The sequence below is a fragment of the Dama dama genome, chromosome 7 (genome assembly GCF_033118175.1).
Source record: "Dama dama isolate Ldn47 chromosome 7, ASM3311817v1, whole genome shotgun sequence".
Classification (NCBI taxonomy): domain Eukaryota; kingdom Metazoa; phylum Chordata; class Mammalia; order Artiodactyla; family Cervidae; genus Dama; species Dama dama.
The window spans coordinates 22,867,911-22,893,755 of NC_083687.1; the positions used below are offsets into that span (position 1 = coordinate 22,867,911).

The following is a 25,845-nucleotide window of genomic DNA, read 5'->3' on the forward strand; positions in this document are numbered from 1 at the left end:
GTGTATTAATAGCTATCAGTATTTTTTAAAAGTATAAACCATATAAAATTGGGATTTTGAAAATAATTTGGATATTTTATGACATTTTGAGTTAAGAAAATTGACTAAGCTTAAATCTTAAATATTTACCTAGCTGATAAGTTTTCAGATGCAATCCATTTTTCAGTGTCACAACCAAGTACTGATTTATTTATATACTCTTCAAAGAGTGTGATAATGCTTAAGCAAACTGGAAGAGTTTTGTTTTTCCTTTTTAAACACTTGAATAAATGATGGGTACCTAGAAGTGTTTTCCAGAGTTAATGTTTTATAATCTGACTTTATTTCTTTAAGTTCTAACCATAACTTCTGATTTTTAAATGTGCAGTCCAATTTGTTTTCCTTGAAAGATTTGCTTTTTTTTTTTGAGTAACACAAGTCCTTCCCTCCTCCATAGTTTCAGCTTTGTGTTTGCTAACCTTATCTCCGAGCAAGGATACTTTAAAGGTAATTTTTGTAGAAGCTGGCATTGGAGAGTTTTTAGCCCCTAGTCATACTGGGCTTTTAAAATTAATTAAAATTAAATAAAATTTAAAAGTTAATTCCATAGTTGCAGTAGCAGCATTTCAGGTCTCAGTGGTCAGTATCGGACCACACAAAAACAGAGTATTTCCATCATTACAGAAAGTTCTGCTGAGCAGTGGTGTTGTAGCACGTGTGAACTCCTTCACTTGATAGAGTAGGAACTGAGACCACAGTCCTGTCACTTACTCATGGTGATAGTGGCAGGTTCAGGATTGGATACAGAGTGATTGCAGTATAGTGTTCATTCTGTTAAACCATGTTTTCATCGTACGTTATTTTTTCAACTTTTTGCTTTTTAGTAGTATAATTACCTTTGTGCTCTAAAACTATCTTTTTTTTTAAAGTATTAACTTTATTCCCCCCTTTAGTTTCAAAGCCTGACCTGGTAGGTACCGAGAAGAAGTATTTTCCCACAAAGCCTGAGGAAAAAGGTGAGGTGATTTCCAGTTTCAGAAAAACTAATTATTCTTTTCATTATCAGTGTAGAGAAAAATGTATCTCCACATTGAGTCACTGACACTGATTTTTAACAGGTGTTCATTATGTATTATGAAATTCTTGGGGTTTTCTGGGAGGGAGTTTGGCCATCAATAGGTAATTAAGATTTTACTCAAACTGATACCAATTTATATTCATGAAAAAGTTATACCATCACTTCAGTAAGGATGTAGCATTTAATCAGTTATTTCTAATAATGTGTAAGAAAACTAAACATTAAACAGTTATGCTCTTATTTTTATAGTGTCCCAGTTGAAATCTATTAAAAATTTTTTTCTTAGGTTTAAGAGTGAGGTCTTACCTAAAACGTGGAAGTGATTTATTATGTACTGTTTGATTTTCACTGTGTATATTTATCATGTAAACTTGGAAAGGTATTCCAAGATACCATATGTATTTTGTTGGAAAAAAAATGTTTTGTTATTGTTAATACCTGCTTCTCCTTGTACACAAGATCTGCAGTGGTTGTATCTAGTAGAGAAGGTTATATACTTTTAAAAAACTTGTCACTGTTGCAGAATACTTTTGTATATACTGCCAGTGTTGATTCTACTTCCTGCCCTTGTCTCTTGCTTAAAGTGTTAATGTATTCTCTTAACTTAATGATTTCTCTTATTTCAGTCCTTAGTCTGGCTTCTATTTCACATTGTTACCAGATTAATTTTTTAGTGTTTTTTTTAAATTTGCTTAGAAGTTTCAGAAGCACAGCAGAGTTGAGCAGAAAGCACAGAGTTCCCGTATCCTCCCTGCCCTGGGCATGCACGGCCTTCCTCTCTATCGGTGTACCCAGCAGTGGTTCACTTGTTACGATCAGTGCGCCTCTGCTGACCCAGCATCGTCCAAAGTCCATAGTTTACACTGGGGATCACCTCTGGCATTGTACATTTTATGAGTTTGGGCAAATGTATAATTGTGCTATCATACAGAGTAGCCGCGCCTCTTTAAAATTCCTCTGTGTTCTGTGCTTTTCATCCCTCCCTTCCCCCAACCGCTGACAGCTGCCCATCTTTTAATTTTCAGTTTTGTGGTTTTCAGAGTGTCATATAATTGGAATCATACACTACGTAGCTTTTACACATTGTCTTCACTTTGTAATATTCATTTAGGGTTTATCAATGTCCTTTCATGGTTTAATAGCTCATTTCTTTTCAGTGTTGATTAATATTCCAGTGTCTGGATGTACCACAGTTTATCCATTCACCTACTGAAGTTGGTTTCAGGTTTTGGCAGTTAAGAATAATGCTGCTGTCACACTTGAGCAGCCTTTGTGTGTGTCCATAAGTTTTCAGTTCACTTGGGTGAATACTACAAGGTGTAATCACTTATTCGTATGGTTCATGTTTAGTTTTGTAAGAAATCGTTAAAGTGTCTTCCAAAGTGTCTGCACCATTTTGCATTCCCACCAACAGTGAGTGAGAGTTCCTGTTGCTCCACATCCTGGTCTGAATGATCCCAAATTACATTTTTGGTATTATCTTTTACTTTATTCACTAAGTGTAGCAACCACACTCTTGACTGAATGTCGTACACCTTCACAGCTTTATCTCTTTCTCACGATCTGGGCTCACCATGGAAAGTTTTTATATCTTCAACTCCCTCGTTTTCTTTTTTTGCATTTGAGATTTTTAAATTTAGATGCAAAGATATTCCTTGATTGGTCTTGTGATATAGCTAGCTATTGTTAGGTCCACATCTTGGATCAGTTTATTTTGGTACTTGGTTATAATATCTGTCCTACATGAAAAGCTCATCATACAAAGATATATAGAACCATCACACACACACACACACACAAATGTAAGAAGTTTGTTACTAAATATTTCCATTATGTTATTTGTTTTGTAGTCCCCTTTATCAAATAGGTAAGGGTTTTGTTAAAATAAGGTAGTAGCTTCCTATATTTCCTGAAATCAATCAGTTGATCTTATAAACAAAATGGAAGGTAACACATTTTTATTATATTTATTTTTTCAAAATCTTTGTCATGAGGAAGTGACTGGGACTGAATTTGCCCTCCTGAGTTAGACAACTAGGAAGCTGGGTAAAATACATTTAACAGTGGTTTCAGACACTGGACAACAGATAACATAGGGCTGTTATCACTGAGAGAAGTTATCATTGAAACCAATGAGGCACACCCTAACCCAGCTTATTGTCTAGAAGCAGTTTTCAGGCAGCAGAAAGAAAATGGTTTTACTTATGTGTGAATGGAGTCCCTGAGGAAATGAGAGAGAGAAGGGACAGAAAAAATATGTGAAGAAATAATGGTTGAAAATCTTTAGATTTGGAAGAAACTTGAAGCACACAAATCCAAGTTGCTCAGTGAACTCAAAGCAGAAAAAACAGAAAGGAAATCACCTTAAGGCACATCATAATAAGTTCTGTGAAAAGCAGTGATAAAGAGAAAAACATAAAGTCTGAAAGAAAATAACTGTCAACTTTGAATTCTCTACCTAGCAAAAGTACTTTTCAGGCAGTGGAGGCAAAACTAAAACTTGGAGATAAAATCTGAGAGAATGCTTTGCCAGTAGACTGTATCTACTACACAGGAACAGTTTAAAGAGGTTCTTTTTGGCAGAAGGAAAATGATCCTGTGTTGGCATTTGGATGTACACAGAGTAATGAAGAATGCCAGAAGTGGTAATTATGTGAATGAATAAAAAAGACCTCCCCCCCTTATCTCTAAATGTTATCAAAACCACCAAAACTCTTCATTGAAAAAATTTTAAAGCTTACTATGAAGTGTTGATTTCAAAGTTTAGGTGTACAAATCTAAGAAATTTTTAAATAAGTGAAAATACAAATACAACAAAGAAAGCAATTCTTAATATTTTGAAAATGTTCTCCTTAACCTGGCATGACTTTAATCTGGTGCAAGAAATAATAAGGTCAGTTCTTTAAAGCCTATTAACTAGCATTCAGGGAGAGCCAGTATCAATTCAGAGGGTCTGGCTATTATAGACATAGATTACATTATTTCTTTAAAAAAATAAACATAAGTTTATCTCTCTTTCTTGTTCCAGAGTCAACAGAGAGAGCTTTTTCAAACCATAGCTAGGGCCACTTGGAGGAGCCTTAGCCTTCTGACAGGAGATATAGTATATTCCTCTAGTGTGTGTTCCTTACTTTTATCTCTCTCTTGATTTCCATTTCACAGAGCATGTCCTTTGAAAAACCCTGCCTTATTGATAAAGATAAAAATGGAGCTACTGGAAAACATGAAACAGATCACCATCTGACCTTTGACTCTTAGGTGACTCCCCATTATTTCATGGGGTACCTTTGCAGATCATGAGAATGGAGTTTACATCCTCCCTGCCCAAGCCTCCGCCTGGGTTATCTCAAACCTGCTTTGCAGCGTCATTCTCACTGTTTTCTCAGAGGTGCTATGCTCATCACACATGTTGTCCTTCAGGGTAGTAATGATCCCAACACTTTGGGGGAAGACTTCCCTGGACATACCTTTCAGTAGCCTGCTTCATTCTTACCAGAGTAGGAAAAAGTTACTCAAACTCATTACTCAGGAAGGAAATGTAATTTTATTTAAACCAAAGTAAGATTCTCACCAACATGAGTGAAACTTTTTAAAAAAGACTGGCAATGCTAAACATTGGTGAGGATCCACATTATCAGAACACTCATACATTGTAGGTGGGAATGTAAATCGTTATGTCTACCCTTGAGAACTACAGTTGACTCTGTTGCCCAGCACTTTTATTTCTAATTATATACTCACAGGAAATGTGTGTTCCGTATGTACACCAAAAGACTCAAAGTTTATCATAGCATCGTTTGCATTGACCCTCAATTGGAAAGAGCACAAAATGTCTATCAGTAGTTGAATGGATAAATAAATTGAAGTACATTCATGTGCCAGGATACAGTATAGCATGTGTGTGTTAGTCGTTCAGTCATGTCTGACTCTGTGACCCCATGGACTGTAGCCCGCCAGGCTCCTCTGTCCATGGGATTCTCCAGGCAAGAATAGATGGCATAGCAACAAATGAATACAATAGAGTTTCACACAGCAGCATATTATGATTTCATTGGTGTGAACTTAAAATATTCGGAAGTGATCTATCGTGTTAGAAGACACCTTTGGATTGGAGCGTTGAGGTGGTGATTGGAAAGAGGAATGAAGAAAAGGAACTTAATGTGGCTAAGGCTTAGTTCTTGGCGGGAGCAGTGGTTACTCAGATGTATTCCTGTGATGATAGCTCCTTGAACTTTGTACTTAGACTTCTGAAAATAAATCACATTCCAGTTCAGGTCACTTCAGTGAGATAAATATGGGTATATATTTTTTTGTCCTAAACTTTTCTAAAATGTTAGGAAAGTAGAATCAATTAAGGATATACTTCCTGCTTTTTGCAGAGTACTGTGTTTTTCTCTAAAGCATTTCCAAGTGACCACTGATAAAATATGGAACAAGAACTTATGTCATTATGTATATAACTATGCCTTTTTGGTGACAAAATTTTTATTAACATGACATGATATTGTTCTTAATTTTATTCCCCCAGCATATTTTCTTAACTGTCTCATAAAATTATTAAGTAAAATGGTACTAATAAAATTCCTAATATAATGATAAGAATTATAAATATAAGCCTGTCATTTTCTTATCTGCAGCTAATCAATCTAGCCTCAGTTTTTCAAAAAATTTTTTTCGTCATCATGGTTATTTTTAAATAAATATAAATTAAATGGCACTAGAGTTCCTACTCATTTTTAGTTCTCTATACTTCAGTTTTAGAAAGTGGACTGGATTTAAGTCTAGGTAATGTTGTTTTCTGCTTAGAGTAAATTATACATGATTATATTGGAGTAGAATACCAACCCTAAAAGCAAAGGATGGTGGGAAGACAGAAGCAGGCATTCTTTGTTAATCAGAAGATTATCAGTGGTCCCCCTTCCTACCAGGGTAGAGTTTTTTAAAATGACAGTTAAGTTTAAAGTGGCTCAGACAGTAAAGAATCTGCCTGCAATGCAGGCTACCCAGGTTCAATCCTTGAATTGGGAAGATCCCCTGGAGAAGGGAATGGAATAGAAGGGCTACAGTCCATGGGGTCACAAAGAGTCCTACATGACTGAGCAACTAACACTTCATAAATAGTTTAGTTATGTTATAACTTTAAAACAGATAAAACAGTGTACACATGCACGAATAGTGTCTTCTTTTTGTTTCACACCTTTCTAGTCTGACATTAGCTTTAAAAATAGTTCTGATTGTTAGTAACTTTCTAAATATTTTTAAATAATAGAAAAATCAGATGAAAAATCAATGTTGGAACAGAAACCTTCTAAACCAGCTGCTCCACAAGTCCCACCCAAGAAGCCTGTTCCACCTACCAAAGCCAATAATTTATTGAGATCTGGAGCGTTGTACCCAAAAAGACCTGAAAAACCGGTTCCTCCACCACCTCCTGTAACCAAGTAGGTTTTATCTGACTTTAAATTAGTTTATTGATTTACTTGCTTTTGACATAATTTTGGTTCTACTGTCGTTTTAAATCCCAAAGTTATTTTTAAAGTCCTTGTTTTTTATCTTTTTCTTATAGACTGTAATCTGTGTAAATGTTATTAATCTTAATGTTCACTCTAAGCAGATACACTTATGTTAAACTGTTTTATTTATATTTCTAATTTTATTATGATTGGTCTTAGGGTAGAGGTTTATGTTTATGGAAATAATTTTATAGATGAAAAAGAAAAATCAGTATTGCACTATTAAATCACAATGTTAAAAGATGGTCATGCTTCAGATACAAATGATTTTTGCATGTGTTTGATTCTTCTCATTTCAGGATTAATGGAGATGTTTCTACCAGTTCATCAAAATCTGAAGCTGAGCCAGTATCAAAACCAAAGCTAGATTCTGAACAGTTACCACTTAGACCAAAATCAGTAGACCTAGATTCATTTACAGTTAGAAGCTCTAAAGAAACAGGTAAGTTAACATGTGGAAAGATGGTGCATAAAAAATAAAAAAGTGCAAGTACAGTTTTCAGAAACTACTGAAAATAAGATTTGTGTATGGACATAGTAGAAATTAATTAAAATTTGTTTAAAATCTTCCAAGCCAAAATAGAAAATGAAACTCAAAGAATATAAATGGACAAAATATTTATGGTTCACATAAGCTTTCTCACTGGTCAGAGAACTGAGATGGATATTAAAAGATCAGCCGTTTATCTTTCTATTGCTTCATAGTGGAATGACCATACCACCTAACTTGGGCAGATATGAATGAACTAGACTTTCAGTGCCATGCTAGATTATATTTAAGAAGAATATTTTTCTTTTCCCGCTGAAATCTGCAAATACTGTTGTTTCCAGTTCTGAAAAATAGACTTTTCGTGACTCTATCTCTCTATATAGCAAGGTTTACTTCTTTAACTAAATATTATTCCTTCAGTTTTAGGACTCATTTTTAAGCCTATTAATCCTCTTTGTCTCCTGGTCTTTTATACGTCTCAGTTATAAAATGAAATACTGAGAGGGCATTTTCCTTTTTCTTTTTGCATCAGAGAAGTCTAGATAAAATCTAGATAAAGGTCTCACTGTTAAAAGCATCACACAGTCATTACTTTGTGGTAATGGTTGTTTTGTAGCAGTTTGCATTTGTTCTTTAGTTTTTTTAACATTTTAGACACATTTTCTCATATATATTCTTATGTTAACACTGACTTTAAGAGGCAGATGCCATTTCTCCCTATTTTGCATCTAAACAAAGTAAGTTACAGTTACAGCAAATGTTCAAGATCACATAAACCAGAAGAGAATTCTTTAAATCCCCTTAAAGTTCTCTGGTATTTCCTTTAATTTTTTTTTTTTTTTTATGTCTTAATGTATTTTTTAGCTTCAGGTTAACATTTCTTTACATTTGAACTTGAAGGCCAGTTACACTAAAATTTTTTTATCACTGTATTATAAAATGTGCTTCCTTTCTTATTTTTAAGGTGATTGTATTTTTCTTCCTTCTCTTTAGTTTGGAAGTACAAAAGCTCTGACTTCAGCATAGCCTCCTATAGTTTTTTAATTGGAATGTTTTATAGATCTTTCATCATATATTTAGATCCTGCCTGATCTGGATGAAGTCATATTTATAAATAATTTCTGGAAATTGAGATGTTGATTGTATTTTAGAGACATTCACTCAAATATATTCAGTATGTTTTTGGTAAAAAATTGTTCTTATTTATTGGTAGTTAAATAAAAACAAAAATCATCTTTGTGTTTTTTAAGAAATCCTTTAATTTTTAAAAAATTGAAGTTAGTAGTAAAAAATCTAATTCTATTAGTTCTTACTATTTTCTGTTTGATTTTAAATGTAGCTAGAAATATGGTTTCAGTAGTAAAGAAAAAATTAAACACGAACTCTGGATATCAAAAATCCATTGTTACTATCTTTTGAATTTCCACCATTTTCTGCAGTCTTTTTATCACAGAAGTTCTGGATTTTAATAAAAAGTCTCTTTGGTAGCTGAAATGGCAACCCACTCCAGTATTCTTGCCTGGAGAATCCCGTGGACGGAGAAGCCTGGTTCAGGTTACAGGCCATGGGGTCACAAAGAGTTGGACACGACTGAGTGATTTCACTTTGACTTGGTAGCTGAAAGTGTAATATTTAGAGCTTTTTTTCCCCCTGCCTGTATTTTTTGTTACTTTGCATCATTCTTTAACATTTGCTGTATTTCATTTCCTCAGTCTTAGAAATTACCAAAAAAATTTTATGTAAATTAAAACAAATTTTTCACTTTTCCCCCTATACCTTATCTGTATATGATTACTACCAAGCTTTATTTCCTTGACATGTGTGACTACTGGTGGTTGAAAAGTTCTATTTTTTTCCTTTGTTTTTTGGTCCCATTTCTTGTCATATCCATAACCATTATTTATTCTTCATTAAAAATTAGAGGCTTTGTGGAACAGGGTTTCAAATTTTCTGATTTCTAGTTAGCTTTTTTGTTGAAATGAATAAGTAATTTAGAGGTGCTAAGACTTATAAATGGTCAAAAAACAAACAGTTAACTTCCAAGCTGCAGTCTTTCTATCTTCCACTATCACATTGCCTTTGGTGTATTGCACTGTGAAGTTCAGAAAATATAAACTTTGGAAATTGAGTTCATTTTAAGTAGCAAATATTTACTGAGCAGGTGTATATTTGCAGTAGTGTTTTGGGCACAAGTAGTATGCTAAGGTAAAAGGCATTGCTGCTGACAGCAAGTGGCTTATGCCAAGCCTCAGATCAGAGGCTTCTTATTTCCTTTTTTAAATTTAAATTAAAATATCATGTTCTTAGTACTTGTAGTATAAAATGTACCTGGTACTTGTTTTACCTCTTCTTCGAGATGTTGGCACCTTAAAAAAAAACAGAACTGTGCTCTTTACCAGATACAGCCTCACATTTGGCCTTGCATTGAGATGTGATTTAATTACATACATGGCTCAGTGTGAGGTTTTAAGTTTTTAAGTGACACGAAACTAGCCCTTTAACATAAGTTCCAGAAAGTCTGAAAGATACATGAAACTCTCCTTAGAATTTAATTATTTTGTAAAATAATAATTTGAGGTGAAATGATATAGTAGAATTTGCTGTTAAAAAATGTGGGTTTTAAATTACTAGTTGGTAGGTAATTGGCATGTTTCTCAGTTTTCTCACTTATCTAACAATCAAATGATCCCTTATATCTCTGATGTATCTACTCTTGTCTGTTAAGGATGTAAATTCCTTTCCCTACTCTCCAAGTTGATTTCCTTATATATAAAGCCATATATAAACATATAAATTCATGTGTATAAATATTGAGTCTGACTTTTGTTCATATAAGAAAAACATTCCTAGAATACTTCATTTGTTTCAGTTTGTTAAAAAATTCTTCATAAATATTCTCATCTGATAAAAGGTAGCACTGTACATTGCAGAGCTGTCAAAGCATGTTTTAATTTTTTTTTTTCCTTTTTCCAACACTTCATCAAAAATTGGTTTAGGATAACCTTATTGCTACTACAGGTTAATTATAAAGTTCACATAGTCTAAATATTTCTAAAATAATAAGTTTTCCAGAAAGTATAATTGGTTTATAAATATTTTAAACTTCCAAATAGAAAATTTAGTGGAAACAGCTATTTCATTGAGAAAGGACAATTGCTGAAGTATTCTTAGAGTGTAGTATTTTATTCTGTTTGATTATCTTTCTGTGATAAATTCTTCTTGCATTAAAAGAAATATTAGAAATACATACATTATTTGATCTGAAAGTCATCATTGTTAAGTAGAATGGTGTTCTTTCGTTTCAATTCTATTTAATAATTGATCTATTTTGTTTAAATTAATTTCTCAACATTTATTCAACTTATGGTGAGATTTTTCTAATATGATGTCTGCCTGTTGAGCGGTAGACACTTTAAAAAGTGAACTTGCATCTAAGCTAGGATTCAAACCAAAAAGAAAACATTGTATCCCAAAATGCAGAATTTACCTGGGAAATAAGGGCAGTAATTACAAATTTTTATTTTCTAATAATAATTTCCTTGATAATATCATTATAGAGAGTATCATGTAAGGCACAGTTGAATTTTCATTAGTTTATGTGGGAGATTTTAAGTGTTATGTTGAGTTGTATTTTTATGGTGAGATTTAAAAATAATATTCGGCTTTTTTTTCCCCTATTATACCAGAATTAAAACTACCTGTCTTATTGTAACTACTATCATGTGCTGAGGACTAAAACTTGACTACAAGGTGGTTTAATTTCAGTTGCAACTATATCAATGAGTTAGTTGTTAATATGTTGATTTATTTACTCTGACCTCTAGTTTTAGTACTAAAACATCCTTTTAGAAATTGTTGTGGTGTTAAGTGAGTAATTTTTAAAAAGGCTTCTTTCTAGTTTAATGTATGTTGAAATTAATACTAATCATAGTTTTTCCTTATGAAACACAAAAGAATAAATCTAAAACCTAATACACATCTTAATGTAAGTTTAGATAAACTGCAATATCTGCTAAACATGAAATGGTTCTATTCATTTACGACTGTTCCTTTTTCCTGCTTTGTAAAATAATTTTTTTGGTTTAGTCTTTTTTCTAGACATTCCTATCCTTGACTTTTCTTTCCAGATTTTGTTTCCTAGCCTGTTTGCCATGTTTCCCTTCTTACGTGTCAGGAAATTATCCTACCTTTCTCCATTTTGGTAAGATGACAATTTATAAAAGAAATCAAAATAATATGTTCAGTATAAATAGGTGGTGCACATTGAGTTTTCTTTGTGATTTTACTAAAGTGTACATGTTTGTCTGTCTATTCTAACCCTTTTGGTTTTCCATTTTAAAATAAAATAAAATTCATATTGGAAATTTTTTCTTGATTAGTTAGTTTAAAATATTCTTTTGATAAAAGTTTTTTTTTTAATTGACAACCATGAAAGTCAGTTTATTTTCTTCCCAAATTTTATATTTCATTTTGATTTTAAAAAATTCAGTGTCTGGCAATGTGTAAAAGTGTATGTGGCAGGCAGAGGGGCCGTGTGATGGCAGGAGTTCAGTGACTGTCATGCCTTTTATGCTGTGTGTAAAATATAGATTCACTGATACCACTCTTAGATAAAATTAAAAGCATTCAAACATATCATGAGTCAGAAATGTGCACTATTTCATTTTACTAACCCAGTGACTTAAATGGAGGACCTGAGAGAGTATTAGAATAGTAAAATTACTTGTCTTGGTGTTGTGGCCCAAAATTGGACCATATAGAAGGCATTTTACATGAGCATGATATATAATTTTGTAAATCTTACTTTCATTTACCTTTTTAATTTCATTTATCTTCATCTTGTGTTTTTATTTCTTTTTCTTTTTGCATGTTGCTTAAATATGCATTTGAAAATAATCTCCATAGGCAAAAATTACTGGATTGTGCTTTTCAAGATTTTTTTGTAGGTTGTCAATATGTATTTATCAGTTTAAAAAGCAATTTCTAACCTTTCAAACTATAGCATATTTTTAACACCTTTTAAAATACTGTTTCCTTCGTTTATGCAGTAATTAACAAATGAGATATTTAGCTATATATTTAAACTCAAGATCTCTCACATTATATAATGCATTTTCCATTAAAGCCACTCTGTTTCTTGTTTTGCTTTGGTGTATATTATAATTATTTATGGACACTTACTGAACAATTAAAGACAGAAATCAAACCAAGCATATTAGATTGCCTGTTGTGATATATTAGCCTAGTGACTAGATCCAAGATAGAACACATAAAGCAACCCCAGAACATGAAGATGGAAAAGAATTAACAGAGGTCAACAAATACTTACAGTTGTTATAGAATGCATATTGCCAAGTAGTAGTAACCTCTTCCTGTTTTACCTCTGTGTCTTCCATCCCTTTAAAAAAAATTCTCTAAATTATTTAGAATATGAAAATTGATTAAGTTTTAAGGGCAATAATAATAACTATCTTTGGACCTCTTTTAAGAAATAACAGTTCTCTGACTTTGTATTTAATTTGCATCTAAATATTTGACAGGAAGCATTTTAAACTTCCAGGCAATGGCAGCATGAAGAATGATTCCATACTTGGAAGACAAGGCAAAAGATGCCTGCTGCCGAAATGAGTGATGGCATATTGGCTGCGATTAATATTCTTTGTTTGGAATCTGGGCCAGAGGGAGATTTTAATAATAGTGGAAATGTCTAGAATTAACCTTAGGGTTCTTATACCACTTATGGATATCTGGGATTCAAAATTAAAGATCAGCTCCTTCAGCAAGGTTTTCTGGACCATCTAGCAAAAGGGAAGGTATTATATACCATTGTTTCAGAATTGCAAATTAACCTAAATTTGTCAAACTCAAGATACTGAATGAAAGGTCAACCAGTCTTTGGTGATGGGAAAGTACATGGATGATGTATGTAGCATTTTTCCCTTGCTCTCTGAATCTGCCTTAGATTTATGACTGTTGTCTGATTCCTACACATGGATACTGTCTGAACAGAAGTGCAGTGAAGTATAAACAGGTCGAGGCCCAGCTACAATATACTGTACACATACGTGTAAAAATATATTAAATTACGCTTTATCTTAAGAAATGTAGTTGGAAAGCAGCAGGGTTTCAGATAAAATTGAGTTTTTTAAATTTTGGTGTTAGGATATTACTTGAACTTTAATACACATTCCATGAGTTAATTTTTTGATACGTTGTAATTAATTCTGAGTTGAAGTAGATTTTTTTTTTTCTAAGTAAGAATTTAGGAAGACTGGCTTTTTCATACTACTGGCTTCCCTGGTCGCTCAGACCGTAAAGAATCTGCTGGCAATGCAGGAGACCTGGATTCAATCCTTGGGTCAGGAAGATCCCCTGGAGTAGGAAATGGCAATCCACTCCAGTATTCTTGCCTGGAAAATTCCGTGGACTGAGGAGCCTGCCAGGCTACAGTCCACAGGGTCACAAAGAGTCGGACATGACTGAGCAACTAACACACACACAGCTTATGGTACAGATTTATATCTTTCAGTAAGAACTTTGTTGAGGTCTAAGTCTCTATTGAAGACATGAACTTTATATTGTTGTATATAAAATGTATCAGGTAAAGAGGATGTTAGTGTTTGAGGGTGAGTGTTGTTTTCCAAATGCATATGAAAAGCACAGGTCAACTTGTGAGTCTTAGTGGTACTTTTTCTGATTTTATAGTTTGTTGAAAATACAGAGACATTCTTTTCTACCTTTTAAAATATGCCGTTATCTCTTAATAGATATGTTTACTTTTATTCTCCAGATCTTGTAAATTTTGATGACATAGCTTCCTCAGAAAACTTACTACATCTCACTGCAAATAGACCGAAGATGCCTGGAAGAAGACTGCCTGGCCGCTTCAATGGTGGACATTCTGTGAGTTACCTTTACTGTTGTGAAGCACAGACCATTTAGCAAATCCAGAGTCCTTCTGAAGATAAGAAAGAGGGGGGATTTACAGTTCCACTGAAGTTTAAAAAATCAGAAAGACAGCTATGTGTAAGTGGCCAAGGGTTGTATTTTAAGAAATACGGGGAAAGAGACCTCTTCATTTCCACAGAATGTGGAATGGAAGATTACAGAATCAGAAATGGAGTTGTCCTAAGACCATAACCATAGAGCAGTGTCGAAAGGAGACAGGGGACCTGTGTAATCTACTTGTCCAACAGCAGTCATTAGAATTGCGTGGTACATGTTCACTTCTGGAAAAAATGAAAGCATTCCCCGCCCCCTATAACTTCTTTTTATTCTTTCTGTACATCGCCTGGGATACTGGTAGTACTTTAAGTGTTAATGTATTACCTCTTAAGCATTCTTTAAGTTAACGTAAGTAGAGAAAATTTTTGTTGTTAATAGACAAGCTGTTTTTCCATGCTTACGTTATGCAACTATGTTATTCAGCATGAAATTATGTAACATCCTGTTAACAACAACAGGATACCTGGAACAGTAGCTGCTGAAAACAGTGATAAAAGTTGCTTACTTTATTATCCAGATGCCTACTACCTTTTCTTTCTTTGATGTTTTCTGTTTCTTGATTTAAAAAAAAAAAAAAATCATTTAGCCAACTCACAGCCCAGAAAAAACCTTGAAGTTACCAAAAGAAGATGACAGTGCCAACCTAAAGCCATCTGAACACAAGAAGGATTCTTGCTACTCTCCAAAGGTGAGGTGCATTGTGGCATACGATTTGTATAATTTGTAGCGTTCTTTGTGAACATCAGAATTATGGGGTTTAGAAGTGTCTGTCAGGAAGGATTATTTCTTAAGCCAAGAAATAATGCCTACTAAAACTAAATAAAATGATTACTGTTAAATTGAAGTTGCATTATTCTCTGTAGATCTCTTTTTAGGAGGGTTACATTATTTTAAATGAGTAGTACAAATGCTACATGTTTCATAATTTTTAAGGCATAGATCTATACATTTGTTTCATTTCCCACTAAAACATGCCCTGTTGGGCAGAAGCCAACAGTTCTTTACTCCTTACATCATAGTGAGCTTGACACCATAATAAGCACTGAATGCACACGGGGATGATGGTAGAATAACTTGGATTCTTCCATCTGTTACATGGTGTTGAGGGCCCTTTCTAGACCATTGCCACTTAATTTAAGATAGTATTACAACAACTGGCACACATCTTATGTTTGAGAAGATTATTCCTGTTCCTCACATTCATTGCAGGGCATCTGACTGTCATTCAGATTATCAGATACACTTAATCTGATTCTCTCAGCTGACAGCAGTCTGTTGAAATTTTATCAATACCTGGTGTTACCTAAGTGAAATAGGAAAAGGGTATCAGGCCATGGATTCATTTTAATGCCTCTTTGGGCCTACTGCATTTTTTTTTTGCATTCTTTGTAGTTGCTTTTCATTTGTGCTCTTTGGATATTCTAAACAGTAACTGTTTAATAGGAAGGATCAAAGTAGCACCTTAATAATGCCTTTATATTCTTGCTTCTAGATGCTCCACTCGGCAACCATAAGATAAATCTGATGGATTTTTTTCTTAAATGAAACCTTTGACATTTCTCAGAAAAACCCTTAGTAATTACAGGTTTATTCTTTGGTCATTTAGTGGTTTTTTAGCAGTTGTGAACATCAGGCTGCTTTTTTGGATTTTCAAGTTTATCATTTATCTTGGAAGTATTACTTCAGTTATTTATCTCCTTGTAGTAAAAAAAAAAAAAAATCTTTTGAACTTATTAAATAGAAATACAGATAAAATAAAAATTTTGTTTATTATGTTTTCAGCCACCTGTGCACCTTCCAACACCTTCAAGTACTTCTAAACCAAATACAGCTACTTTTCTAACTCCATTAGAAATCAAAGCTAAGGTAGAAGCAGAAAATTCCTTGGATGAACTTAAAGCTCAGATTGTTGAATTGCTGTGTGTTGTGGAAGCACTGAAAAAGGACCATGGGTAAGTAGCCCTTGTGTTCTTTGAGTACTACTTAACACATGTGTAAAGAGTCCTTCCAAATTATATCAGGTAAAGAAGTTTCTAGTATGAGCAAGTTTGTTTTCAAAGAAATTTAATAGTGTCTCTCTCCTCTTGGCAAAAAGCTTGAATTAGAAAACAGAATAATTAGAAACTCAGTTACTAATTCTAATTATTCCAATTAGGAATTGTAAAGCTTGAATAAGAAAACCTAGCCTGATTATGAAAAAGGCAAACCAGTGGAAACAGGAAGTAGTAGCTCGATTAGACTGGGTTCCAGCAGTTTGATTACAGAAGAGTGGCCACTAGGCACACGACAAGATGTTCAGCACCACTGGCCATCGGCACACGCACGTCACAGCCACAGTGAGATACCATTTCATGCCCACTCAGATGGCCTAATAAAAACCATGAGCGATAACAGGCGTTTGCAAGGATGTGGGAAATTGGAATCCTCATGCATTGCGAGTGGGCATGTAAAATGGTACAGCCACTCTGGAAAACAGCCTGACAGTTACTCAGAAAGTTAATTGTCATGTTCCCATATGATCCAGCAATTCCTCTCCAAGGTATAATGCTGTCCAAGAGAATTGAAGACAAGTGTTCAAACAAAAACTTGTACAAAAATCGTATGTAGTGTTATTCATAATAGCCAAAAAGTGCAAACAACCTAAATGTCCATCAGTTGACGAATGAGGAAACAGCGTGTGGTCCAGCCATACAGTGGGATACCTGACTACAGCCATAAAAAGAAGTGAAGTAGTAATACATGTTATAGTATAGATAAACCTGAAAAATATAATTTGAGGCTAGAAATGTCAAACACTGGGGTTAATTAGTTTTAAAAGTATTAGCAAATAAGATTCATCTTATTTTGGATCTGGGATGTGTCTGCATGTATATTTGGTTTTCTTCTCAGAGGACTTTGATCACTTTTTGCTAGGGTTGAGTTGGGTATTTATAAAATAAATGGGTTGGGCCATCTTACATTTTTTATGCCAAGTGTGCTGTTAAGAACTAAGAAATACATGTACAGATTGCCTGTGGATGCTCTTAAATAAGCTGTAGAATGAATAAAAATACTAATGACCTATAGTTTAAAGTGTATATATCAAATCTTTTAGAAGTCTTTCCAAAGACTATTTTAAACGTCTTGAATTCCTCTTGGAAAATGAAATCGAAGGAAAAATGACTACATAAAAAGACAGAAGCCTAGAAAAATGAAAACATGAGTTATAGGAGAGGAATTGCTGGCTGAAGCTTTTTGTTATTGGTTTGAATTTTGGATTTTAATGTAATATTTTAAAAAAGAGAAAGATATATGTAAAGTTCAGGTTTATTATATTAAAAACTAAAATTTGTTTTGCCCCGTGACATATTTTGACATTCATTTTACCACCTTATTTGAGCTGTGTGTCCTGTCTTGGAAATGGATGATAACTGAATATGGAAAATTACCTGTATTCACTTAAAAATTTGTTCTCTCAGGTTTTCCCTCCTTTTGCTGTGTTTTTAACTGTCACTTTGAATTGTTTCATCCAGAGAATTTGAGGTTTTTCTAATCAACGTGGTTGTTTCCTTTGCAAAATTTTTCCTATGTTCTGGGATATCAGCCAACAGATTTGTTTGCCTTACTCAAATACATTTATTAATCGAAAGACTTAACAGCAATAAATAACTTTGTTTTTAGGAAAGAACTGGATAAACTACGAAAAGATTTGGAAGAAGAGAAGGAAATGAGAAGTAATCTAGAGGTAATTCATCTCTTCCAGCATTGAGATTGTAGTCAGCATAAACTAAACATGTTTTTTCCAACCCAACTGGGCGATTGGTTCCACCACAAATTATGCTATCCTGCTTTGGTTGGACACTCCCTACCATGGGTCACCATTTAATTAATCTCTTGCTGACTCCCTGCCGCATTCCATTCATTCATTCAGCAAATGTTTTTGAGTGTTCACTCTTGTCAGCGTGAGGCACAGGGGATACACTCCTAAATAAAGCAGACATCCTTCTTGTCTCTTAGAAGTGTCTAGTTCTAGATCTTTTGCACTCTGTTTCTCTCTTGACCTGTAGTTTTCTTCACAGTTAAACTTGTTTTTCCTTTTTTTGCTTGGGGGCAGGGGTAGTGGTAATGGCAATGAAATGGCTTTAGATTTGCTGACTTTGATTTCTCACTGAATTAATTTTACTTTACAGCTAACGTGTCATCATCTTCACTCTGCTGATGACTGACAGTTTCACTTATTTATCTTCCTTTTTTCCCATCCTCACTGACTTCTGTCTTCATTTGTGTTTTTTTTGTATTTGAGTTTTTTTTTCTGCATAACAGGTGTTTCCTCCTTAAGAGGCTCTTCCCAGTTTGTATTTAAGTCTTGCATACTCCTCCCTATTTTACCTTACCTTCTTATTTACCCTGTTTCCTTTTGTTCTCACTGTGGAACAGCAAACATGGAACTTGTTAAAAAAAACTTGAGCTCCTCTTCTGACGTAGCCTTGTGACTTTCAGTTCAGAACTGTGCATATGTCAGACTTAGCACTTCCTGAACATTGTCTCATTGGACACATAATAACTTGTAAGCATCATTGTTCCTATTTTAAGAGTGAGGAAACTAGGGTTTAGAATGATTAAGTCAGCAGTGGAGCTAACATTTTTTAACAGAAGCAGCCAGACTCCAGAACCTTTGCTCTTAGGTATTAACTTTCACAGCTTGAATGAGGAAGTCACTTACCTGGTTTAGCTTTACTTGTTGAGATATATACATGAAGGTATTTGGCAGATTATCAAAACTCCATTTTTATTCTTTTTATCTGACAGGTACCCTTTATTGGTACTCTGCTTTCTTTGCCTGAAAATACTCAATTTTCCTCTTTATTCAAAAATAAAAAGCCCCCCTTTAGGTCTTGCTACCCTCTTGATCTGTAGTTTTCTCTTTTCATTCGTGATTCATTTGTTCCAGGACCAGCAAAAGCACAAGAAAAGCATACATTTGCAGTCACTGATTCTTCACTTTTAATTCAGTCCTCAACCCTTTGCATTTTGGCTTTCTAATGACAACTCCTCTTCTCTTCAGTTTCTCCGGCACTTCACGTTTCTCCTTTTCAAAGTGTGTTCTGGTTTCTGTGACCCTGCATTCTCTGTCCGACTTCTCATCCCTCCTCACCTAAGTGAGGTGCTCCTGCAGTGCTCTCCTCAGCCCTCCTCTCCGTGTATCCACGGTGCTCCCCTGTGCCCAGGAGACGGCGATTAGCTGTGGTGCATCTTCCACTGAAGTCAAGTTCTTCTTTTCCCGGCTTCTCTCTTGTGTTTCCAGCTAGTCGTCTTCCTGAATGTTCACTTAGCATGTTACCTGTAATACCTTCTATTCAGATTCTGATTTTCTGTTTGTGTTGAAAGTTTGTTTCCCTTCTAGTCATGCAGACGTGGGACTCCTGTCTTTTCTAATTCCACTCACTTTTCAGGTCTCCTGGCTTTACTCCCGAACCTTTTTCTCTATCCCCGCTATTTCTGTCCATTTCTCATGCTCTCATTTTCCGTTCAGTTTGTTTCTCTCATTCTTACCTTGGCTGTCCTCACTCGGTGTTTTTGAGAACTTCCTGTTACTTGCTGAATGAAGTTCAAGCTTATTTACTTGGTGTATGAAGTCTTTTATGTCCCAATCCTGGTTTGTCTTTCTTTTCTCACTTCCCTCTTATCCCCAATTGTCCCTTACAGTTGATTTGCCTGGATTATTATTGTTATTATTTTTGGCCATGCTGTGCGGTGTGTGGGATCTTAGTTCCCTGACCAGGGAGTGAACCCTCACTTCTGTGCAGTGGAAATGCAGAGTCTTACCCACTGGACTACCAGGAAGGTCCCTGGTCTGAATTTTTGCTCCTACTGTATGGGTTTCCCTTTTGTCTCATCTTCTCATGCCCAAGTTCTGTAGATTCTCAAGGCCCTGCTCAAACAATGACATTCATTGAGTTGGCCACCAGTCTTCTGATTAAAAGCAGTTTTCCTTATTTCAAATTTGTTTAGTTTTATAGGAGATGAAGAAGTAATAATTTTCTATCTTATTGCTGTTTATGTTATATACTTACTTTGCCCATTTCTGTACTGTTGGAGGTGGGATCTTTTTTTGTTTCATCTTTGCCCATAGCTTTTTAGTACAGTGCTGTATACATATTAGATTGCTGACAAATTTTTTTCACACTAATAAATGATAGGAGATACATATTATCTTCTAAATGTATGTTAAATTCCCAGTGTAAAGCATGGTAGACATTGGAAAAAATATTTTGAATGTTTCTTGACTTTTGTTCCTTATATTTTTATACATAGCAATATTAATATATGGAAATAAGGTATTAATGTTAGAAAGAGGAACTAATAATGCTACATTTGTATATATTATTTAATTTTTCATAAAAATTATGAGAAGTCAAATGAATTATTTGTTTCTTATTTTGAAGAATTTCATCTAATTTTTGTTTCCCAGGAAAATTGGCTGTTATTTAGCTTCTTACTGACCCGTGTTATAAATTTTTTTTAAATGGGAAAAATTTGACCCTTGTATTTGCAAAAGTATACTTAATAAAGGCAATAGAGTTTTAGGATCATAGTTTTAAAGGAGAAACTATATTTTCCTCCAAATTAAAAATAATACTTTGAGTTACTATAGCATTAACATTTGTTGTTGTTGTTCAGTTGCTAAGTTATGTCCGATTCTTTTGTGACCCCATGGACTGTAGCCCGGCAGGCTCCTCTGTTGGTGGGATTTCCCAGGCAAGAATACTGGAGTGGGTTGCCATTTCCTTCTCCAGCGGATCTTTCGGACCCAAGGGTTGAACCCACATCTCCTGCATAGATAGGCAGGCAGATTCTTTACCACTGAGTACCAGGGAAGCCCTAACATTAACATCAGATAGTATTAAATTATACTGTGGAGTCATACAAAAAACTAGTGATGAACGATGAACATAAACATGCTAAAAGAGAAACTCTAGCTGAAGATTGAGGGTATTTTGTCTCAATCCAATGTTGCTAACATGTTTAGCTAATAGTCGTCTTAGTCAAAGAATAATACCAGGAAATATCCTGGAATAAGCAAACTGTTCTTGAATGGTTAGGATCCCTTAGGAGATGGTGAGCTTATCGAAATTATGCTTTCTGACAGTTGCAAAATGCTCATCATTTAGTAATGAACTATTTGTCAGAAGTTAGCCATAACATGCATTATTTGTATGCCTTATCGAGGAAAGGGATGATGGTAGAGAGGAATGATGTTATAAGGAGAAGGTAAGCCCTAAATGTTTCTACATGCAGTGAATGGTCAAAGATGATCAAAATATCTCCACTGTGACCTATCTGTCCTGGGTGGCCCTGCGTGGCATGGCTCATAGCTTCATTGAGTTATACAAGTCCCTTCTCCACGACAAGGCTGTGATCCATGAACGGGATATAATTGGGAAGAGAGTACAAAAACTGTGGCTTTTAAAGCCTTAGACTTTACCTGTACAAGTTCTGCACAGAATCACAAGTGTGGTATTTAATCTCTTTTCAGCTCAACTTCATTATTTCTATTATGTCAAAATTAAAAACAACCCTAGAGTTATTGTGAAAATTTTGTGAATTTTTCTAACTTTTTTCCTCAGTTGTCTTAAATCATGAATTTCTGTTAAGTGAAGAATGTCTTCTACCTAATGGTGGAAATATTTATAACCCATTGACTGAATTTTATATATATTCCTGGGCTTCAAAGGCAACTTAATCTAGAACACACTTGTTTACAGTTGAGGAAGTTGAGACCAAGTGAGGTTAAGTGATTTACTAATATGATCTAAGCAGTAAGTGAAAAACATAGAACTAAACTGGTACTGCTTTGTGGGTGGGGGGGGAGCAAAATTCTGTACTGCCTACTTTGTGTAATTACAGGTACGAGTATATTTCTTAATTTGGTTTCAAGGATGCTCTTGTTCTTTGCAGGGCTAAAGATTTTCTTAGAGATCTTCAAATACTCACATTATTTAACATTGTTCTCTACAAAAGCGGCTGTAGATACTTTTTTTGTTGTTGTCACCTACCACTAAGGAACTTGCATTGTGACATTTTCTTCTGTTGAACCTTTTAAGTATTTATCACACCATTGGAAATTGGATTTTAGATTGGAAACCAAAATCTGGAGGCTTGAAATTATGATCAGATCTTCTCAACTTAGGATAAAATAAACTCACTTTACTAAAGATTTTTGTCTGTTGCTCAATTTATGTCTTGTATTTTAGGTGGAAATAGAGAAGCTGAAAAAAGCATTCCTGTCTTCCTGAGGTGACATGCACCCCAGTGTTCTCGATGTTCCAGGGATTCAGAAGCAACACTATGAACTTCAACTGAAATGACAAATGCTGATGTTGTGATAAAGAATATGAGTATATGAACTCATATACTATATGAATATAGTATATTATATCTATAGAAAAGTTGTAGGTGGGAGGGTGAATTTTTTTATATATTTTGTTTTGCCAATACGAAAAAAGAAAAAAGAGGCCTTATTTCTTATGTGCTGGGATTGCAAACTTTGTTGTTTAGTTTGCTTGAAAATACTACTGAATCTGTATAAAAAGGAAAGAAAGTTCACAATAGTTTTTTTTTTTTTATCAAAATTGTAGTATTATTTTTAAAGAGATCTATGCTATAAATATGGTGGTATCTTTTCAAATAATCTGTAAAATATGTCATTTGAGAGGGACAGTTTAGCTTTATAGTAACTGTAGCCACTACTTTTCCCATAAAACATAAGGGATATAAACTTTGTATATATATATTTTTTATGTTTAGCTTCTTAACCCAGGATTACACTGTTGTGCCTGTTTGCAGTGCTGTTTGTACTCTGGGTGATGAAATAGGAGTTTCCTAGCTACAAACCAGATTACTCACCCATGCATATAGTAATAACTAATGAAATAATCAACATAACTTCTTCAACTTTGGGAATATTTTATATTGCTTGCACTATAGGATTCATAAAAGGAATTTAGTTAAAATGTATCAGATTGTTAAATATTTGGGGAAAATATGAGCTATATTCTAAGCTCATCCGAGGTCTAAGGAACTAAAAATGTCAGTTTAACCCTTAACTTGTGCCTATAAGCAACAGCACATATAATATGCAAACACCAGCCTTATTGCTGTACTTCTCTGCTTATTTTACGGGCTCAAATATTAACTCATTTCATAATCTTGTGATTTAATTCTTCATGCCCCTGCCTCTGATTTTTAATAACCGAAATGTAGAAAACAAAACTCCGGAACTTTCAGAACTTCAGTGTGCAGTTTCATACTTTGACATGCATCATTCTGTATATACTCAGGTTTTGCATTGTGAAATTTACCTGCTAGACTAAGCTAACTGGTGGAGATGTTTTGGGCTATCATTTAGGTACCAACTTTAAAAAGAGTGTCTAGTAGATCATAGAGCTTATTTAAAACCAAATATAGTTGGCCATTTTCAAAATGCATTTTCACAAAATGGATGAAGACCAGATTCTTCGGAGCCACTTATGAACATTTTAAAATGTTATCTACAGATAAAATGTCTCAACATATGTGAGTTTATATTAAAAGTAAAAATTTGATTTTTTTTTCGCAAAATGATTAGACTTTAAGCTTTGTTATAGCAAATGACTTTCAGATTTTAAGTACTATCTATCATGCTTCTATTTTGTATTGTTCAAACCCCCAAACCAATATTTTTCCTTTAAGTTTTAGTCTTAAAATACTGAAATCTTGTGTTAATGAAATTTTGTCATGTTGTCTCCAATAAAAGAAAAATGAAATAGAAAATGATAGAAACTCCAACACATAATTACTTGATGTTAGATCCACAACTTTAGTGCTTTGGGGGAAATCTGATTGTGTATTGACAGAATACATTTTAACTTTTTAAAGTCCTTAGGCTCTTCTGATGAGGTCACTACTGAACAAAATTGTTTATTTCTTGTCTAATGTTTTTAAATGATTTGTCAAATGAATGATTTCCTTCTTCTTAAATAAATTGTATCTAATTTTCTTTTAATATGAAGGTCCTTAGGTAGAAATAAAAACAGAGTATTCTGGAAATCATCCTTCAGTTTGATGACTGTAAAGTCTTATGAAGGGACTCCTCCCCACCCTAATAATAAGGCAGGGGAAGTTTCCAGAGGATTTGAGGCTGTTCTTAAAGTTTTTGTTGGTTATTTTCTCACCAGTGCGTAAGATCAAGATGGTCATGAGTGCAGAAAGACATTCAAATTTAAAGTGTTTGTTTGCCTCAGTTAGAATTGAAAAATAATTGAGTACCATATCTGTTTTCCTGCCCTTGACCAAATAGTAAAGAAAACCCAACAAATTCAAAGGGAAAAATGATTATTTTAATCTAGCAATTCACCAGTATTTGCTCTTGATATAGGAATTTTATTAATTCCTGTAAAGTTCACATCACAAGATGCTGTGTAATAATAATAGCTTTTACTTGGGGACAAATCTTTCTCTTTTTTTTAATAATGAGTGAGTATAAATGACAGAGCAGAGGTGAACTGCTTGGCGTCTGTCATTGCCAGACTGTTAGTGAATGTGTTGTTCAGGTTTGCTATTCTTTGAAACACATCATATTACTAATTTTCAAAATTATATTTTAATATTAGATGTACTGTGTGTATGTATGCGACCACTAGGCTTCGGTCATACTATAAAGCTGTTACCTCTCTACAAAATCTAAGTCTGAAGATAGGAAGAGAGAATGGGCCTGGTGTAACAGAAGATTCTCTTTTTATGCTTCTTACTGTGATCACAGAAAAAACAACAACAACCCAAGTGCTCTCTGGATGTATTGGTAAACATTTTATGCTTGCATTTAAACTTGAAATGTATGAACAGAATGAGACAATCAGTTCAAATCAGCAATGAGAAGTGTTAAAATGTAATAGCCTTGTATTGCTGTAGCAATAAAATGACCAAGTGCAATGACTTGATTTAATAAAATCATCTTTTTAAAAGTTGCTGCTATGAATATTTTTAGCCATAAAATTTTACTCTTGTTATAGCCTAACTTGCCTTCAGTAACTATTGTGTAATGCAGTTGGTGTTGTGGTATTCTAACATTCAAAAAAAAAATAATAATATATATTTATGGGGAAACTCAGAACAGTATACTTCACTGACTTGTTTACAGGTGCTGTAAAAAGCATGCTTCTCCTTCAGAAAGAAAATAAAGAATAGTATTGCCAGTTGTGTCGGTCTTTATTGATTATTTTTTCATTAACTTCAGTTTATGCTTATTGCAGAGTATGACGAAGATTATTTTATATTACTTTGAGTTTTCCAAATAAAACAGTTTTACTCACTCAGTTGTGTCCAGCTCTTTGCAATCCACATACAACAGTGTAAACAGGAAGATATAAAGGCATTAAAAGTTCTAGACTTGTATGATGTTTCTTGAACCTTTGTGAGTCTTTTATTTCAGTTGGAACTGTGAGATAATTCCTACCTCATAGTACTGGGAGAGTTTGAAATGATTTATATGAAGTACCTTATGGAGTCTTTGCCATGGGGTAGAATTTTTTAAATGGGAGTGGTTAATTTACTCTTCTCAAAAACATCTTGCAGTGATGGAGATGATGTGAATTAGGCAGATGAAAAAGGCACAGTACATCCTCTCCCATTGTTTTTGAATGCAGCGTCCCTTTCTTTGGAGGAAATGTTCCTTTCATTTGTCTTCTATTCAAAATGGATCTGATAGTGCTTTGCCCAATTTAAAGTCTCTTATTGACTCAGAGATTGAGATTTTTAAATAT

General features: G+C 34.1%; 1 protein-coding gene across 2 annotated transcripts in view; it reads left to right on the forward strand.

The window, feature by feature from the left end:
- CD2AP (CD2 associated protein) overlaps positions 1-25,282 on the forward strand; it is an 83,864-nt gene extending 58,582 nt beyond the window's left edge. For both annotated transcript variants that reach the window (XM_061146885.1, XM_061146886.1), the window contains 8 exons: positions 933-995; positions 6,327-6,498; positions 6,870-7,012; positions 13,851-13,963; positions 14,652-14,753; positions 15,848-16,017; positions 17,726-17,789; positions 22,300-25,282. In XM_061146885.1, coding sequence (XP_061002868.1) covers positions 933-995; positions 6,327-6,498; positions 6,870-7,012; positions 13,851-13,963; positions 14,652-14,753; positions 15,848-16,017; positions 17,726-17,789; positions 22,300-22,341 — 869 coding nt within the window. In that variant the 3' untranslated portion in view covers positions 22,342-25,282. The remainder of the gene's footprint in view (positions 1-932; positions 996-6,326; positions 6,499-6,869; positions 7,013-13,850; positions 13,964-14,651; positions 14,754-15,847; positions 16,018-17,725; positions 17,790-22,299) is intronic.
- The last annotated feature ends 563 nt before the right edge of the window (positions 25,283-25,845 follow it).